At 45.6% G+C, this 19684-nt stretch overlaps 1 protein-coding gene across 1 annotated transcript in view; it reads right to left on the bottom strand.

Moving 5' to 3' along the window:
* Window positions 1-244: 244 nt before the first annotated feature.
* Window positions 245-19684, bottom strand: part of GPR153 (G protein-coupled receptor 153) — an 89379-nt gene continuing 69939 nt past the window's right edge. Inside the window, exons 4-6 of the mRNA XM_030185628.1 lie at window positions 8086-8275; window positions 6784-6965; window positions 245-1581 (exon numbers count right to left, since the gene is read on the bottom strand). Of these exons, the coding sequence (XP_030041488.1) occupies window positions 802-1581; window positions 6784-6965; window positions 8086-8275 (1152 nt within the window). The 3' untranslated portion in view covers window positions 245-801. The remainder of the gene's footprint in view (window positions 1582-6783; window positions 6966-8085; window positions 8276-19684) is intronic.

Here is a 19684-nt window from a genome sequence, read left to right on the forward strand (position 1 = left end):
GTATCCCTTTGCCAGTTTGGCTTTCGGGGGAAACATCAAGAACTTGGGGATTCAAAGGGCGACCACCCCCAATCCTGTACAGGAGCACCTCTCAATAGGAACACTTTTCTGAAACTTAAGACCTCCTGAGGTGGATCTGTTAGGACATAGACCAGGGCTGTCCAACTTTGGCCCCTCGCCAGGTTGGGTTTTCAGGATTTCCACAATGAATATGCATGAAATCTATTTGCATGCAAATGATCTCGTGCATATTCATTGTGGAAATCCTGAAAACCTGACTGGATAGTGGCCCCCGACACAGACGTTCATTCCCCTTCTAAAATGGAGAATAAAAGTTCAATTTTCAGGCCTGCCTTAGCTCTGCCCAAAACATGCCCAGACCATGTTCCCTTGCCATTTGCACGTTCTTCGGTTTTAGAAAGGTATAACCCGGCATTTGTAAAATCAGAACTCAGACATTTATGCAAGATAAATGTTTAAGTGCTGGTTTATGTCCATCTAAAATGCAAATGTCATTTCTAAAACAAGCACCTTACAGTATATCTTTGCGAGAAAAGATTTAGGAAGAACCACGCTAGCTGTGCTTGAGATGCAATAGAGTTTTCAGATCTCATACTAATTTTAAAAAAGGTCTATTTTGGTATGGCTGGAAGCGGAGACTGTTTCTTTGATGCTTAACCAACTTCAGATACTTAAACAAGTATTTGTTACTTGTGTCGTTTCCCTCCTCACTTACCTTCCCCACCAACTTAATACAAAACCAGACCAAAATTCATCAATAATTACGTTCAACAATTCTTCCTAAGATGCAGATCCAATAGAATCTGAATGAAAAGTTATATATCCAGAGGAGGCAGAAGGGGAGCTTAAAAAACTGTTTGCGCTTCCTTTGCTTTCGACTTTTCTCAGGTTTTCTTGCTCACCCCAGGCAGTGCTCAGATCTGTCCCGTACCCCTCAGACTCTGATCGGCTGCTTCCAGCCGCCAGTTCATCAAGTGTTTTGGCTTCCGATGCATCAATCTGTTTCTGACCACTCCGGGTCCCCCTGTGGCCCTCTGTATAAAAGCGTCTGTGATCTTCCTGAATCCTGTGGGGCCCGGGCACTGTGAGTGTGCATCCTTTCCCCTGGGCGGGGAACCTGCGCAAGGCCTGAGGCTCCCGTTCAAAATCCGTGAGAGGGAAGTGTGAAAGGGGCACTGCCTGGCTGTGGAAAGGGTCCGGGATGAGAAACATGGAAGATGGCCTGGCAGAACTCTTGCTTGGGCTTGGGTGCGGTGTTTCGTCAATAAAGCTGACTATTTCCTCCCTGCTAAAACATTTGTAGTCTTCCTTGTAGAGTTCTTCTATGGCGAACTGCTTGAGAGAAATGATGCTTTCCGCTGACTTCCGTCTCTTACGATAAGAGCTGCTGCCCTCATGGTAGGCCACGAGGCTTCCTTTCCTCTTCTCGTTCCTTGGCAAGCTGAAGAAAGGTATGGTGGCCATGTCTTCCATCGACCCCCAGCTCTGAAGAAAGGCTGGAATCGGGCCTGTTGTCCAGATATCTGTTTCATCATGAGAGTAGCGTCTTGTTGGAGGGACCTACAAAAGACAGGAACAAGAAAGCAAAATATAAAACTTCATATAGGAAATTCAAATTGGGTGTCTACCTCTCAACTATCCCAGAAAGAAACCAGAGATAACAATTTTGAAAATCACAAACATATGACCTGCATCAAGAACGGTGTTGAAAAACTGCAGCGTAGAGATTTAAAATTGTTAATTTAATACACTTATTTTAAATTGGGAATCAATTAAGACAAGACTCAATTTTCATCAACATCTGGTAAAGTTCAACTATAATTAGCAAAAGCTATTTGGAGCATTGTTACATTAGACCATTCATTAAGAGGAAAATATATCGATAGACTAAGGGGGAAGGAACAGCTTTGATCTTTATGAGTCAGTTGAGAGGTGCGATTGGTGTTATTAGGCATTTCCAATGTCTTTTGCCCTTATACGGAAACTTGACCCCCTAGAGGTATTTCCATAAGACTACCACTAGGAGTCACGAGTGCCATTTTTAACCCAGTGCATGAGCAATTGGAGATCGCTCCTGCCCCATCCCCACTAGACTCCTGGGAAACATACAGGGTGGGGATGAGCATTCCAGGGGGCACGCCACAGTGTGAGGTATTACCAGGGAAGGGTAAGTGACTTCCTAGGTAGATTCCAGATGGGAGGAAACATTCAAGTAGGTTTTCTTCTGCTTGGGGGAAGGGGGTCTTAGGAAGGGGGTCTTGGGAAGGGGGTCTTGGCTAGGGTTACCATATTTTGTCCTCTGAAAAAGAGGACACATGTCAGTCCTGCCCCGCCCACACCACATCACTTTCGGATCCTCGCCCTGCCCTTTCTCGCTCTCACCCCGCCCCCTGTCACATATTCCCCTCCCCTCCCCCTAGTCACATATTCCCCTCCCCTGCCCCCACCCGTCACCTCCCCTCCCCTTACTTACTATCTACTGCCCTGGTGGTCTAGTGACCTCTTTGGGGCAGGAAAGAGCCCCCTCTTTCCTGCCCGGAGCGCTGCCTTGCCCTGCATCCTTCTTGGTCTCGGCTCGGGATTCAAAATGGCCGCCAAGAGTTGAAGTCTCGCGAGGCCGCTTCAACTCTCAGCGGCCATTTTGAATCCCGAGCCGAGACTGAGAAGGATGCAGGGCAAGGGCAGGCAGCGCTCTGGGCAGGAAAGGGGGGGGGCTCTTTCCTGCCCCAAAGAGGTCACTAGACCACCAGGGCAGATAGTAAGTAAGGGGAGGGGAGACCCACGGCACCACTCGCCTGCCCGCCCGTTTGTCCAGAAATCCGGACAAACAGGCGGGCGGGCAAAACCCGCCGGACATGTCCGGGGAAATCCGGACATATGGTAACCCTAAGTCTTGGCATTGGAAGGGCCTTGCAGTAATGGGGGAGTTACATACGGGTGGCTCTTTGGGAGGTCATTTGTGATTGAGGGGGCTCTGAGGACAGCTTACTTTCACTGTGGGCAGTCCCTTTAAGATGTGGCCTAGCAGCATCAGGCCACGGCTTTGAAGCCTGATGTTCAGGGGATGACAGAATAATGCTGCTTGCAAAGTGGAGCACGAACATTATTCATTTACCGCGGGAGTCAGTGACCTGTGGTACTGAGCTACCACTGGTTGCTGACTCCCTTGGTAAATCAAGGGGCAGATAATGCCCAACTTTTATCACACCTTGATAACTCTCCCCCGAGTCTTGTCTTTGGATGCTGAACTGGTTGAGCTCACTGTTTGGAAAAAAAGGCAAAATGCACAAATTGGTTTAGCACACAGCTTGGCATTGAATATCTGAGAATAATGCTAGTGACAGCTAAAACCCACTCACACCCATAGCTGAATATTGACCCCCTTAGGGGTTCTTTTACTAAGGTCCGCTGAAAAATGGCCTGCAGTAGTGTAGGCGTGTGTTTTGGCCGCGCGCAGAATCATTTTTCAGCGCACATGTAAAAAATGCCTTTTTGGGGGGCCGTAAATGGATGTGCGGCAAAATGAAAATTGCTGTTCGTCCATTTTCGGTCTGGTCTCACGTGTTAACCGGGTAGTAATGGTCAATGCGCGTCCAAATGCCGATTACTGCCCACACGCCAGAAAATAAAAATATTTTCTGACGCATATCAGACGTGCATCAAAAATGAAATTACCGCCTGGGCCACGCGGTAGCTGGGTGGTAACTCGGAATTGGTGCACGTAGGCGCTTACGCGGCTTAGTAAAAGGACCCCCTAAGGTAAGCTAACGGATTTAGTATGTGCTAAATGATATGATGCCTGCTATGGGAGGGATTCTATATATGGCACCTAAAAAAATCAGCGCAGAAAACATTTCCACCTAAGCGCATTCTTTAATCTGCACCTAGATTTAGGCGCGGTATATAGAATACACTCAAGTGGCAGTAAAAGCGCCTCCATTTACACCAATGAAAACATGGCATAAATCCCGACACCTAGATTTAGGCGCAGAGGGCCATATTCTATAACTACGTGCGTAAATTTCAGAATGCCCATGCTCATCTCTCCACCCATAATCATGCCCCTTTTTGTTTGTGCGCATCTAAAGTTAGGCGCAGTGCGTTACAGAATACACTTAGCGAGTTGTGCATGTAAATTCTAATTATTGCCAATTAGTGCTCATTATTGCTTGTTAAGTGCTGTTATCAATGCTAATTAGCTTGTTAAGCCAATTAAGTTATGTACGCCAGGGGCGTAGCCAGACCTCACGGTGGGAGGGGGCCAGAGCCCAAGGTTGGGGGCACATTTTGAGTGCCGCCTTGCTCCCCTCACAAATACCATTGCTGGTGGGGGTCCCCAATCCCCGCCAGCTGAAGCCTTCTTCAGTGTGGTCTCCGGCGCAGCTGCGTTTGCTGCCTGCCCCCTGCTCTTCTTTCTTCTCCTGTGCAGGCTAACGCTGAGCATCAGCGTGCACAGGAGGAGCAAGAAGAAAGAAGAGCAGGGGGCAGGCAGCGAACGCGGCTGTGCCAGAGACCGCTTTGAAGAATGCTTCGGCTGGTGGGGGTTGGGGACCCCAGCCAGCCAAACCAGGAGCCTGGATGAAATTTGCAGAGGCCCAGGCCCCCATGGCCCCCTGTAGCTACGCCCCTGATGTACGCTGTTATAGAATCCGCTTGGATTTCAGCGTAGATCTCTAGGCAAGCTATATAGAATCCAGGGGGTATATTCCTATGGGCGTCTTATCATTTAGCGCACGCTAATTGTTAGCATGGCTTAGTAAAAGGACCCTTTAGTGTCTACCAAGTTTTGATAAATAAATCAGTATCTTTTCTATTTAAAAAAAAAAATAGAATCCTTATTAACGTAAGATAATTAACGTACGCTTTCAAGCAAAAATACCATATTTATCAGCAAATAGGCTTTGCTCTTTTTCGAAGAGAAGGTGGAGAAAATTTGAATTTAGGGCCCAGATCTCTGGTATTACAAAAAGTCACTTTTACAAACTTAAGATGATTTATTCAAGCCATAACCTTGTCTCAGCCCTGCGAGAGTCGACCAGATTATTGCAACGCCTTATATAATGGCTTACGGCAATCTGACATTAGACATCTTCAATCAGTTCAGAATCTGGCAATTAAGTTACTGATGAGTTCTAATAAATATGATCACATTACACCTCTCTTGCGGGACGAACACTGGCTCCCATCACCGATATGATAACCTTTAAGATCCTTTACCTGGTTTATAAGATAACTTAATTCAGGAATTCCTTATCATCTTTTGAGCCAACTGGTTCCCTATATTCCTGTGAGAATGCTTATCCTGCTTATTTTCAAAGGAGAAGGACGCCCATCTTCCGACACAAATCGGAAGATGGGCACCCTTCTCCTAAGGGCAGCCAAATCGGCATAATCGAAAGCTGATTTTGGCCATCCTCAACTGCTTTCCGTCGCAGGGACGGCCAAAGTTCAAGGGGGCGTGTCGGCAGTGTAGCGAAGGCGGGATGGGGGCATGGTTAAGAGATGGCCGTCCTTTGCCGATAATGGAAAAAAGGGCGTCCCTGATGAGCATTTGGCCGACTTTACTTGGTCCCTTTTTGTTCACAACCAAGCCTTGAAAAGATGCCCGAACTGACCAGATGACCACCGGAGGGAATCGGGGATCACCTCCCCTTACTCTCCCAGTGGTCACCAAACGCCTCCCACCCAAAAAAAAACCCCAAATTAAAAAACATTTTTTTGCCAGCCTCAAATGTCATACCCAGCTCCATCACAGCACTATGCAGGTCCCTGGAACAGTTTTTAGTGGGTACTACAGTGCACTTTAGGCAGGCAGACCCAGGCCCACCCCCCCTCTACCTGTTACACTTGTGGTGGTAAATGGGAGCCCTCCAAAACCCACCAGAAACCCACTCTACCCACATCTAGGTGCCCCCCGTTACCCTTTAAGGGCTATGGTAGTGTTGTACAGTTGTGGGTAGTGGGTTTGGGGGGGGGCTCAGCATCCAAGGTAAGGGAGCTATGCACCTGGGAGCAATTTGTGAAGTCCACTGCAGTGCCCCTAGGGTGCCCGGTTGGTGTCCTGGCATGTGAGGGGGACCAGTGCACTACAAATGCTGGCTCCTCCCATGACCAAATGGCTTAGATTTGGCCGGTTTTGAGATGGGCGTCCTTAGTTTCTATTATCGGCGAAAACCCAATGTCGGCCATCTCTAAGGTCGACCCAAATGTTGAGATTTGGCAGTCCCCAACTGTATTATCGAAACGAAAGATGGCCGCCCATCTTGTTTCGACAATACGGTCAGGGACGCCCCTTTACGGGGCCGTCCTTAGAGATAGGCGCCCTTATAGATGGGCGCCCCCGTTCGATTATGCCCCTCTTTGTCACCTTCACAGAACCAACTGGTGGTCCCTTCGTTTTGGATAGTTGCTTCTGCTTCATTGTGAACTAGATCATTTCATGTCTCTGGTCCTTCTTTGTGGAATACATTGCCACCTGCTATACGTCTAGAAACGTCCTTACCGCTTTTTAAGAAACAATTGAAGGCTTTTTTATTTACAGCTGCTTTTGGTAACCAGTTTTTCTTTTCTTGCAGACCCTATCACACCGCACCTGTGCGGGTGCCTGTGCAAGCTACCCCATATCTGCTGATTTTATTTTCTGTTATAAATGACATTCTTTTTATTTTAAGATTATTGTTTTTATCGTGGTTAACCGCTCAGATTGGTTTATAGGCGGTATATAAAATTTCAATAATCTTGGAAAAAACATTACTGCATTACCTGGAGATACTTCATTTTGTCCTCTGGTATTTCCCTCAAAGGATAGACCTGTGGGACTCCCCTTTCCAGTGCAGAAAAATCGTATTTTGTAATTCGATCCATTGCTATTATATCTCCTCCGTAATAGTCATATGGTCTTTCATACATCAAATCAGAGTAAATTCCACCATCTGGGCTGGTGTCTGCAGGATTGAAAGCCATATATTCAGAATAAAACAAAAGTGAAAGGAAATTTTAACAATCACAAAGTAGACCCCAGTCAAATACATCGCAATTGTCATTTCATGCCGGATTTGTAATTTCTTCACATATTACAGATACAAATCGACAGTATTTGATCTTCCACCAAAATGATGTGCATTCACATGATTCACAGGTCCATTTACTAAGCTGTGTAAGCGCCTACGCATGCCCAACGCACGCCAATTCCAAGCTACCGCATGGCCCGAGCGGTAATTTCATTTTTGGCGCACGTCCGATACACACATCAGAAAATATATTTATTTTCTGGCACATGGGCGTTAATTGGCATTTGGACGTGCATTGACCATTACCGCCCGGTTAACGCGTGAGATTTTACCGCTAAGTCAATGGCTGGCAGTTATTATTATTATTTATTGCATTTGTACCCCACATTATCCCACCTTTTTGCAGGCTCAATGTGGCTTACAGAGTGTTGTTATGATGTAGTCATTACAAGATCTTAAATACAATCGATGATAGGCTGAAGGATCTTAAGTACAATCGATAATAGGCTGAAGGTAAATGGGGATTTAGATGGAAAGGTGGTAGGTAAGGTTGTGTGAGAGGTGTTTTTTGGTGCACATGAGTGGTTTAAGGAATGATTTGCTTCATTGAGGATTGCTTTTGTATGCTTTGTTGAAGAGATGTGTCTTCAAAGATTTGCGAAAGTTGGTTAGATTATCCATGGTTTTCAGGACCATGGGTAATGCGTTCCATATTTGTGTGCTTCTGTACGCAAAAGTAGTGGCATATGACTGTTTGTATTTAATTCCTTTACAACTGGGGAAGTTCAGGTTGAGGAATTTGCGGGCCGATCTTTTGGCGTTTCTGGGTGGTAGGTCCACTAGATTTAACATATAGAGTGGGGCGTCTGTGTGGATGATTTTGTGAACGGTTATGCAAATCTTGAACTCAATTCGTTCCTTCAGCGCACCCTAGTAAATGGACCCCTTAGCTTCTTTAGTGGAGAGTGGCGCCACCTGGCAGAAAGGAGGAGAACTGTGCATACAATGAAATGTGCTCATGCCACACACACACACACACAAGCTCATTTCTTACCATCGTCTGTATCGTCATTGGACATGATTGCGACACACTTCTCCCAGACTGCCTTCACATCTGCTCTGTAGCGGTCACAGGCCCAAAGGAACATGGGAAGGAGAAGGGACTGCACAACTGAACACCAGAGAACACACAACACCATCCAGTCATAAGATGTATCAAACTTCAAGCTGGTAAAGCTCACAACCTGGAACAGTAAAGCGATAGCAAATTACTTTACAAATTTTTCAGTTCAATTTCTTTATTACATTTTGAACACACAAAAATAAATGTATTCAAATCTTCAGCAATACCTACAGAGCAGAAGAACAGAGTAAGCCAAACAAAACACTGGGAGGGAAACTGTTGACTACAATCATAATTGAACACAATCCAGTACATGCCCAAAGCTAAGATTATTCATTTGAATTCAAAAAGCATGGTAGAGACTCGGATGATCCCCAACCAATTATGTTTCTTTGCTGCAACTGCCAGTGCATATGAGTGGAGGAGTAGCCTAGTGGTTAGTGCAGCAGACCTCGATCCTGGGGAACTGGGTTCAATTCCCACTGCAGCTCCTTGTGACTCTGGGCAAGTCACTTAACCCTCCATTGCCCCTGGTACAAAATAAGTACCTGAATATATGTAAACCGCTTTGAATGTAGTTGCAAAAACCTGAGAAAGGCGGTATATCAAGTCTCATTTCCCTTTCCCTTGTGACATCACAATATCAGAAGTGAGCCAAGTATCGGGCAATCAAGCCATTGTGACATCACTGATGAGGTTGGTTCTTATTGGTGGAATGAGTGGAGGAATAGCCTAGTGGTTAGTGCAGTGGACTTTGATCCTGGGGAACTGAGTTCATTTCCCACTGCAGCTCCTTGTGACTCTGGGCAAGTCACTTAACCCTCCATTGCCCCTGGTACAAAAATATGTACCTGAATATGTGTAAACCGCTTTGAATGTAGTTGCAAAAACCTCAGAAAGGCAGTATATCAAGTCCGATTTCCATTTCCCTATTTGAGATCCTACATGGAATGTTGCTACTATTGGAGGTTGAAGATGGAATGTTGCTACTATTGAGATTCTGTTGCTACTATTTGAGATTCTACATAGAATGTTAATGTTGCTATTCCACTAGCAACATTCCATGTAGAAGCCTGCCCTTGCAGCTCAGCAATGCGGCCGCGCAGGCTTCTGTTTCTGTGAGTCTGACGTCCTGCAGGACATCAGACTCACAGAAACAGAAGCCTGCGCGGCCGCATTGCTGAGCTGCAAGGGCAGGCTTCTACATGGAATGTTGCTAGTGGAGGAGTAGCCTAGTGGTTAGTGCAGTGGACTTTGATCCTGGGGAACTGGGTTCAATTCTTACTGCAGCTCCTTCTGACTCTGGGCAAGTCACTTAACCTCCATTGCTCCAGGTACAAATAAGTACTTGAATATACTATGTAAACTGCCTTGATTGTAGTTGCAAAAACCACAGAAAGACAGTATATTGTCCCATCAGTATATAACTCAACTTAGAAACATCCTTTCATCTATTCAAAATTGTCTGAACTGCAATAGAAAGTAAAATGTCCAAGAGCCTTTTATCTGGACCAAGAAGGTCAACCTTTTCTATACTCGATTTACCAATAATTATTAAGTAAAGGTGTTTTTTTTTTATGTGGCCCATTCCCCCCCCCCCCTACCTGTTACATTTGTGGAGGAAACAGTGAGCCTTCCAAAACCCACCAGAAACCCACTGTACTAGAGAGCTGCACGGTTTCCGTCCCCGCGGGAATCCCGCGGAACCCGCGGGATTCCCGCGGGGACGGAGGCAGTTCCTGCGGGGTTCCCGCGGGGATGGAACCAGTTCTGCGGGGTTCCCGCGGGGACGGAGGCAGTTCCTGCGGGGTTCTCGCGGGGATGGAACCAGTTCTGTGGGCTTCCCGTGAAAGTGTAAGCTGCACCTGCACCAGCCTCTCATCTACCGAATACCAATTTATTTGAGTGCTGTCTCCTCCTCCTCTTCTTCCTTGCTTTAACAGCATAAATGTGGAAAGTCTTCCATTAAGGAGATGGTAGAGTCACAAATGATGACGGAATTCAAAAAGGCGTGGGATGAACACAGAGGATCTCTAATTAGAAAATGGAAGTTATATAAAACCTAACCTTAAATGGCTGCATGTGTGTGGATATGTCAAGTGACACTTAGATGGTGACTCTGGCTGTGATGAACTAGAGCTGATACCTGGCAGACTTGTATGGTCTGTGTCTCATACATGGCAATCTGGTGTAGGATGGGCTGGAAAGGGCTTAGACAGCAACTTCAGTGGCTGGAACATGAGGACAGTGCTGGACAGACTTTTACGGTCTGTGTCCCACAAATGAGAACATGAATAGGCTGGAGTGGGCTTCGATGGCAACTCCAGCAGTTGGAATATAAGGATGGGGCCAGATAGACTTCTGTGGTCTTTGTTCCAGAAACACGAAAGAAAAACCATAATCAAGTATATAATATCACACTCGTTGATTTAATGATGAATTGATCATGAGTGTGACTATTGGGCAGAGTGGATGGACCGTTCAGGTCTATTTGCTGTCACTTACTATGTTACTATTAATCCTCTTTGCTCCCAGGCTGGTGCACAGACCTCAGCTCTGACACAGGCACGAGAATCAGATGTCACCTGACCTACTGGCGCGTGCATGTGGCGGCCTCTCAGCACACACTGCCAGTGAATCAGAGACAAATCTTACATGTGCGCACCAGAGTTCCAAGTTCCAACTTCCGTTCCTTCCTTGCCTACAGTGCTGTGGTTCAAATCCAGAAAGAGACTGAGGGAGCTGACTGGAACTTTCTTTTATGTACTATTAAATTCTTACGGGGATGGGTGGGGATGGGTTAAATTCTTGCGGGGACGGGTGGGGACGGGTTGGGATGGTTTAAATTTTTGCGGGGATGGGTGGGGATGGGTAAGATTCCAGTGGGGATGGGTGGGGACGGGTAAGATTCCAGCAGGGACGGGCGGGGATGGGTAAGATTTCTGTCCCCGTGCAACTCTCTACACTGTACCCACACATAGGTGCCCCCCTTCACCCATAAGGGCTATTGTAGTAGTGTACAGTTGTGGGTAGTGGGTTTTGGGGGGCTCAGCACCCAAGGTAAGGGAGCTATGCACCTGGGAGCAATTTCTGAAGTCTACCGCAGTGCCCCCTAGGGTGGCCGGTTGGTAACCTGGCATGTGAGGGGGACCAGTGCACTGCAAATGCTGGCTCCTCCCACGACCAAATGGCTTGGATTTGGCCGGTTTTGAGATGGTTGGGCTCAGTTTCCATTATCGGCAAAAACTGAGGCCGGCCATTTCTAAGTCCAGCGATCTCAACATTTAGGTCGACCATCTCTAAGGTTGACCTAAATGTTGAGATTTGGCCGGCCCCGACCGTATTATCGAAACGAAAGATGACCGCCCATCTTGTTCGATAATGCGGCACATGGGTGGTAATCGGCATTTGGACGCGCATTGACCATTACCACCCGGTTAACGCGTGAGATTTTACCACTAAGTCAATGGCTGGCGGTAAGGTCTCAGACCCAAAATGGACGCGTGCCAATTTTCATTTTGCCGCACATCCATTTTCAGCCTCCCCAAAAAAGGCATTTTTTATAGGTGCGCTGAAAAATGGATCTGCGTGCGTCCAAAACACGCGCCTACACTAGTGTTGGCCATTTTCAGCACACCTTAAAGGACCCCCATAATTTTTTTTTTAGCATGAGGGCATGCTTGGGGCAGAGAGTAGGCATGCCCTGAGGTAATTGATTAGCGCAGGCAAATCACTGAATGCTGCTGTGAGCTCTTGCCACCTACAAAATAGGTGGCAGTAAGGACTCACACGCTCACTGGCAAATTAGCACGTGGTCATTAATCGAAAAAAAAAAAGAAACTGACCATTTTGCAGTCACACTAAAAGTGATCTTAGCGCACGGAAAACCCATGCACTAAAAATAGTGCAGGCCAGTTTTTAGCACAACTTTGTTAAAGAGCCCCAAAATCTGTCCTAAAATTCCATGGGTCAAATCAGAAAGATGATATAATTCGTATGTATTATTTTTCTGGCTTCTGAATTTAGGCTTTAATTGATACACATTAATAAAACAGATGTTTTGGCCCAAATTCTACATATGGCGCCTGAATAATCAGTGATGAAAAACCACTCCCTTAGCGCTAGTCTATAAGCTACGCCTAAAGCCAGACATTCTTTATAGAATACTAGAGGAACCACGCCCATTTCCTCAACAATGAAACGGGCCCTAGGAAGGCTGTCACGTAAGCTTTTTTTTTCTCTCTCTCTCCCCTGCCCTCCCCTCCCCTCCATGTCCAGCGATTCTTCCCTCCCCTCCCTTCCATGTCCAGCGATTCTCCTCTTCCCTGCCCTCCCATCCGTGTCCCGCGATTCTCTCCTCTATTGTCCTCCCATCCCATCCCATCCATTTTCCTCTGCCCTGCCTTCCCCTCCCTTCCTCCCCTCGCGATTCTCTCCTGATTTGTACCTGAACGTTCTCTGGCTGGCTGGCGCTGGCTTCCCTCTCACTGTTCCACCCACTCACATCATTACGTTTTGACGCGAGGGCAGGACAATGGGTGGTTATAGATGTTACGAACTCAGGCATCCAGACGTAGAACGTTGGAGGTGCAAATTATTATATAGGATGTGCACTTTTACTTCTTGTATTTAAAATTTAGATGCACCCATTTAGGCCACCTAAAATCACGCCTAAATACCTGCACCTAAGTTAGGTGTAGATCGGGTGCATTCCATAATAGTGCGCATAGTTATTTTGGAACACCCACCCACCCATGCCATGCCCCCTTTTCGGCTGTGCGAATTAGAATTTATGTGCACTGCATTATAGAATACTAGTAAAAAAAGGCCCGTTTCTGACACAAATGAAACGGGCGCTAGCGAGGTTTTCCTCGGAGTGTGTATGTTTGAGAGTGTGTGTGTGAGACTTCCAGCTGAAGTCTCGGCGGCCATTTTGAAGAGCGATCCGGCAGCGGGGGAGGGAACCCATTGTTAATTGGGGAACCTTCTGGGCGGAACCCAGAACACGAAAGAAAACTAAGTATAGTGACCAAGAAGGCGCAGCCCAAAGTTAAGAACTACCAGGACTCCACAGTCTTCCCAGATGCACCCTGGACTGGTTTAGCCGGATTCAAGGAAAGGAAATTATCAGATCAAGGTAAATTTTACCTTCCTTATCATCTTGCTAGACCAGTCCAGACTGATGAGATGTACCAAAAATGTATCCCATCAGGTGGGAGGAAGAGATGGCTCCTGCCACACAGCTCTGCCAAAGGCAGCATCTCCTCTGGCCTGGCCATCGATCTTGCCTTGTTTCACAAAGGAATACTGTGAGGACCAATCTGTAGGCCAACTACTTAAGCTTCTGCCTACGAATTTGCCTGAGCGCTAGTTGATTGAGTTTTCAAGCCCACTGGGACCTCTTCCAGTCAAAGACTTTGAGACCTCTCCCCCCCTTAGTGAGGGCCGTGAAATAATACAAAAACTTCATCTGACTTAAGAAAAGAATTGGTGACTTTCATGTACTGCAAAAGGACTCTACAGACATCCAGCTTTGCCTCTCTCTCTGAAAATGCTGGAAGCAAGACCACCTAATTTAGATGAAAGGGGAACACAGCTTTTGGAAGAAGGTATCATCCTGATAGAAACAGATTCAGCTGAAAAGGAAAGATAGTGATCCCTGCAGGAAAAGGGCATGAAATTCAGATACCCTTCTGGCCAAACAGATGGCTCCTGAATCTATCTTCAGTGAAAATTCCTTCAGCAAAGTATGCTCCAAAGGCTGAAAGGGTAGTTTAGAAAATGACTGGAAGACCAAACTGAGATCCCAAAGGGGGCATGATTCCTCACAATGAAGGCCAAATTTGCTTGATTGCTCACAAAACATGACCCACATCAGGCTGCTGCTACTTTTTTTTTTTTTAATAAAAATGTTTATTAGCAAACAGAGGGAAAGCATACAGATCATTCCATATAGCAAGTACAAAAATACTGAAACTTACGTGAATATCACCAATACCAACAGCACTGAACAGTTAATGAAACAAAACAATGCAATTCCTCTGTCCTTTTTTCATTTGGACTCCCCCCCCACCACACACACTAATCTTAATCCCTCCCCATTACTCTTCGTCCCAAGCATCCATCCACACCACTACTGTCAACAGGGACTTGAAGAACTTGAAGGGCCCCTGCCATATACCCGTTCCGTAAGTGTTAAAGAGTATTTTTTCTCCGTCTTGTTCTCATTGCCCATACTTCATTCCTTCCAACTGGCCATTCCTTTCCTAGTAGCCTGCCAAATTCTCAGATAAAGAAGTGTTTTGGCTGTCCAAGACTTAAGTATAGTTTGAAACACCATTAACAATGCCACTATGACAAACCAAAAACTGAGCGGTGGACCTTGTTCTCGAAGGGGTTATGGATCCCCCAGTCCATTGAACCCTTGTTGTACAACATCTATTACCTCCAGGGCCCCCTGCCACAGTGATGCTAATTTGGGACATTCTAAAAAAAATAGGTAAAAGACCCTTTAGTTGCCTTACATTTTGCACAATGATTATCCTCCCATAATCCCATGTGTTTCACTTGCTGTTTTTTTTTTTTGTTACATTTGTACCCCGCGCTTTCCCACTCATGGCAGGCTCAATGTGGCTTACATGGGGCAATGGAGGGTTAAGTGACTTGCCCAGAGTCACAAGGAGCTGCCTGTGCCTGAAGTGGGAATTGAACTCAGTTCCTCAGGACCAAAGTCCACCACCCTAACCACTAGGCCACTCCTCCACTGTTGCTACTATTGGAGATTCCACATGGAATGTTGCTACTATTGGAGATTCTACATGGAATGTTGCTATTCCACTAGCAACATTCCATGTAGAAGTCGGCCCTTGCAGATCACCAATGTGGCCGCGCAGGCTTCTACATGGAATGTTGCTAGTGGAATAGCAACATTCCATGTAGAATCTCCAATAGTAGCAACATTCCATGTAGAATCTCCAGTAGTAGCAACATTCCATGTAGACTCTCCAATAGTAGCAACATTCCATGTAGAATCTCCAGTAGTAGCAACATTCCATGTAGACTCTCCAATAGTATCTATTTTATTTTTGTTACATTTGTACCCTGCGCTTTCCCACTCATGGCAGGCTCAATGCAGCTTACATGGGGCAATGGAGGGTTAAGTGACTTGCCCAGAGTCACAAGGAGCTGCCTGTGCCTGAAGTGGGAATCGAACTCAGTTCCTCAGGACCAAAGTCCACCACCCTAACCACTAGGCCACTCCTCCACTGTTGCTACTATTGGAGATTCCACATGGAATGTTGCTACTATTGGAGATTCTACATGGAATGTTGCTATTCCACTAGCAACATTCCATGTAGAAGTCGGCCCTTGCAGATCACCAATGTGGCCGCGCAGGCTTCTACATGGAATGTTGCTAGTGGAATAGCAACATTCCATGTAGAATCTCCAATAGTAGCAACATTCCATGTGGAATCTCCAATAGTAGCAACATTCCATGTAGAATCTCCAGTAGTAGCAACATTCCATGTAGACTCTCCAATAGTAGCAACATTCCATGTAGAATGTCCAATAGTATCTATTTTATTTTTGTTACATTTGTACCCTGCGCTTTCCCACTCATGGCAGGCTCAATGCAGCTTACATGGGGCAATGGAGGGTTAAGTGACTTGCCCAGAGTCACAAGGAGCTGCCTGTGTCTGAAGTGGGAATTGAACTCAGTTCCTCAGTTCCCCAGGACCAAAGTCCACCACCCTAACCACTAGGCCACTGTGAAGCAGTTTAGCATCTTTTACCAGCAAGAAAACTTTCCTGTGTACTGGCTGCGTTTATGCTATTCACTTTGTACCAAAATAAAGAAAAATATCACAGAATAAGTTTAAAGGAATCAGAGAGTTAGAAGTGGTTTTTATTCTTACCAGCACAGCTTCAGATATCAGTTTGAAAGTCTTGGGAAAATATCACATGTACAGAATCTCAGTTAGAAAAATATCATCAAATGTACAGAATCTAATATCAATAGCTTAGGTAATAATAATAAGCAATCAGACTAATTTGATAAGGAACAATTGTAAGGAGGACAAAGAAAATGAGAGAGACAGAGATCAGCACATGTTATCTGGAAGCATGGAGAGAGAAACAGAGAGATCACAGGTGTTTCCTGAGACCAGGCTTTCTTAGAGAGAGAGAGATAGGTCACATGTTATCTGAAAACATGTAGGGATCAGCACATGTTATCTGAAAGTATGGAGAGAGAGAGAGAGAGAGAGCAGGAAATATATCAGTGGTTCTGAAGTGAGATAAAATATAAAGAAAGGAGAGGATAGTTCTCTGTTATAAAGAAATAGTTCTTACCAGAAGCAATGCAGAAATAAAGAAGGGAAAATATATTTCCTGGAGAATAGCCAATTAGCAAGGATGCCCTGAATCAGGACAGAGAAAAGTCTCCTGCAAAATATGGCTAATTCTGAAGATTTCTTTGTGTGCAGGTATTCTTATAGAAAAAGTGATGTCGTCACCTCTCCCCCGTCCTACACCAATCGAAGGTAGCATAGGTGTCCTGCCAACACCCTATTGGTACATTTGACTTTGACCATCTTGTAACTGAAGAAAAGATGTGTATTCCAGATACTGGGCTGCCATAGTAATAAAAGCCAGGGATGTCTGCATTCCTGTCTATGGCTACCAGCAGTGACTAGCAGCCAGGTACAGAAAAGACAGAGGGGGGGGGGGGGGGGGGGGGATGGGAGGCAGTACAGCACAGGTAAAGTAGAACATCTTTTTACACCTGGAGAGATTGGGCAGTCTCCTGGTTTCCTAGATCTGAGTGCTAGATAAACCCTCTAGATACTCTCCATTCTTCTCCCCTCTGCTTGTTTGGTACCACACTGCAAGTATATTGAGGATTAGGGGTACATTAGGAATTATCTACGACAAAAAGAAAGAAAGAAAGAAAGAAAAAAAAAAGGACAGTATGTTTCTAGACATTTAAAGGAGGGTGAGGGAGCCATAGGTGCCACAGTACTACCAAAATGTTCCTTCCTTCCCTCTACCACAAAGTGTTCAGCTTCTCACCTCCCGTCCTTACAGAAGACACATCACAGTTGGCTGGCATGGGGACCTTGAGCATCCACACATGCTCAAGGCATGCCAGCTTCTGCCCCCTCCAAAAAATGATGGTCGAAAGGATGGAAGCCATCAAGCCTTGAACATGCACAAATGCTCAAAGTCCTGCACCGGCCAGCCAGGACACATCTTCTGTTATGCTGATTGTAGTGTCGCTGTCACAGGGGAAGAGAAGAAAAAAGAAGGGAACCTTGTGGGGGAGGGAGAGGTGGAAGGAAGGAGAGAGATGATGGAGACCATGGGGAAGGGCAGGAGAGAGATGCCGGAGATCATGGGGGTGAAAGGTAGGGAAGGAGCTGGATGCCATGGGGTAGGACATAGGGGAGTGATGCTGGACTATGGAAAGAGAGATGCTGGGGTCGGGGGTGGAGCTGGGGTAGGTGGGCAAAGCTTGGGCCTCCCAAACAAAATGACGTTCTGCTACCCCTGCACTGAATCTCGCATTTTTCTTCACAAATTATCTTTTTTTGGCCCTGTTGATGCTTCTTTCTCATTTCCCTTCCAGCTCAGTGGGAAGCAGGTCTGGGATCCTGATGTCATTAGACTTCCATCCACAACCAGCTGTAGATATTTCTGCTATATGACAGACCCATCTTTCCACTGGTCACTGCGGCAACAGTGCTGAGGACCATAACTAGACACCAGGACTCCTTCCAGAGCTCTACCGTTGACTCTAAATTTGGCTACCAGGTGTCACCATTGGCAATCTACCTTCTCCTCACCCTCACCCCCTGCAAATGCTGCCTCTGCAACATCTCCATCCCCAGATGACCTAGTGTGTTGAAGACCTAGCTCAGGGCCTCCTGAACTAGGCACCTCCCACATGGCAGCATATAACACTATGAGCCACTGGGCTGACCCCTCAGTAAGGGATCAAGCTTTATCCAACAGGGATGAAATCTGCAGAACAGTCTTAATAACCACAGATGTTTCTAGGCATTTTATTTACTTTGTACTAGTGTATTCAACTAAAGAGTGTTGGATTTTTTTTTCCACATTTGTATCCTTTCTCCATCATTTGGTAGATCAGGTACAACACTGCTATTATCTCCCATGATATTTTAAACCGATCATCTGTATGAGGCATTCAGTTCTTTCTAACATAAGCTATTAAACCTCTTGTGGGAACTGAAAGCTGAGCTATAACTTTACAACTGCCAATACTAATTCCTTTCACTGATGCCCCTGGCAACGTATTAACGAGACTCGCACTAAATTTAAATGTGGTAATTGGTTCTACATTGGGTTTCATCACTTCACAGAGCTTCCTAATTCATGCCACACAGATTCTTTTTTTTTTTTTTTTTACTGTAATCTCTCCAGTCTTAAATGAAGTCTTATAGGAGGTAACAAAACCAAATCAATTGAGCTCTCGGAGAAAAATAAATGCACATCACAGCAGCCCAGCCATGCACAGGCAATGCATCTCACTCCCAATAAGATAATCGGCCAGATGAAGCAGCCAGAGTATAAAGAAAGATCTCAAGAGATCTTGTTAGCTTCACGTCCGGAAAGAACCTTTACCCCCGTGGCACAGCCTGGGGTGAAAAAAAGCTACGGAAGAGATGCGTGTCCAAATATGGGAAATGGACTGTGCCATAAACCTGTACGTACTAGGCTGTTATCTGAAATGCTGTCTACTGAATACAATGAGCTGGGAAGAAAACAAGAAATTGTCAATAAACACAAAGGTTCTCAAAATATGAGCATCACCAGAAAATAATAAATGTAGGAAGGAAAAAAGCCTCAAGAAGCTCACGGCAAAAAAGCCTAAACAGCAGGGCTGCTTTTTCCTTCCTACGTTTAGTATTTTCTGATGCTCAGATTTTGAGAACCTTTGTATTTATTGGTGTGTTACTTGAAATGGTGTGACATCTGGTGTAGGTGTCAATGATTTTGCTATTTTGATTAAGAACAGACTGTAAAACTTAATGAATTTATAGTCTGAAAGTTAAAGGGCCCCTGATTCCTTTCTTCTTCCTGCAAAGAACAGATCATTAAGAAACGCCAAACTGCCCAAAACACAGCAGCCAGACTCGTATTTGAAAAAAACGAAATACGAAAGCGCCAAACCCCTAAGAGAAAAACTACACTGGCTCCCACTTAAAAGAACGTATTGCGTTCAAAATTTGCACCCTGGTTCATAAAATCATTCACGGCGAGGCCCCGGTCTACATGTCTGACCTCATAGACTTACCAACCAGGAACACAAAAAGGTCAGCACGCACATTCCTGAATCTCCACTACCCCAGCTGCAAAGGACTAAATTATAAATCAACATATGCATCCAGCTTCTCCTACATAAGCACGCAACTACGGAATGCACAACCAAACGCCATAAAAACAATGCACGACCTAACAAACTTCCGAGAATCACTAAAAACCAACCTGTTCAGAAAGGCATACC

The sequence above is a fragment of the Microcaecilia unicolor genome, chromosome 13 (assembly GCF_901765095.1).
Source record: "Microcaecilia unicolor chromosome 13, aMicUni1.1, whole genome shotgun sequence".
Lineage (NCBI taxonomy): Eukaryota > Metazoa > Chordata > Amphibia > Gymnophiona > Siphonopidae > Microcaecilia > Microcaecilia unicolor.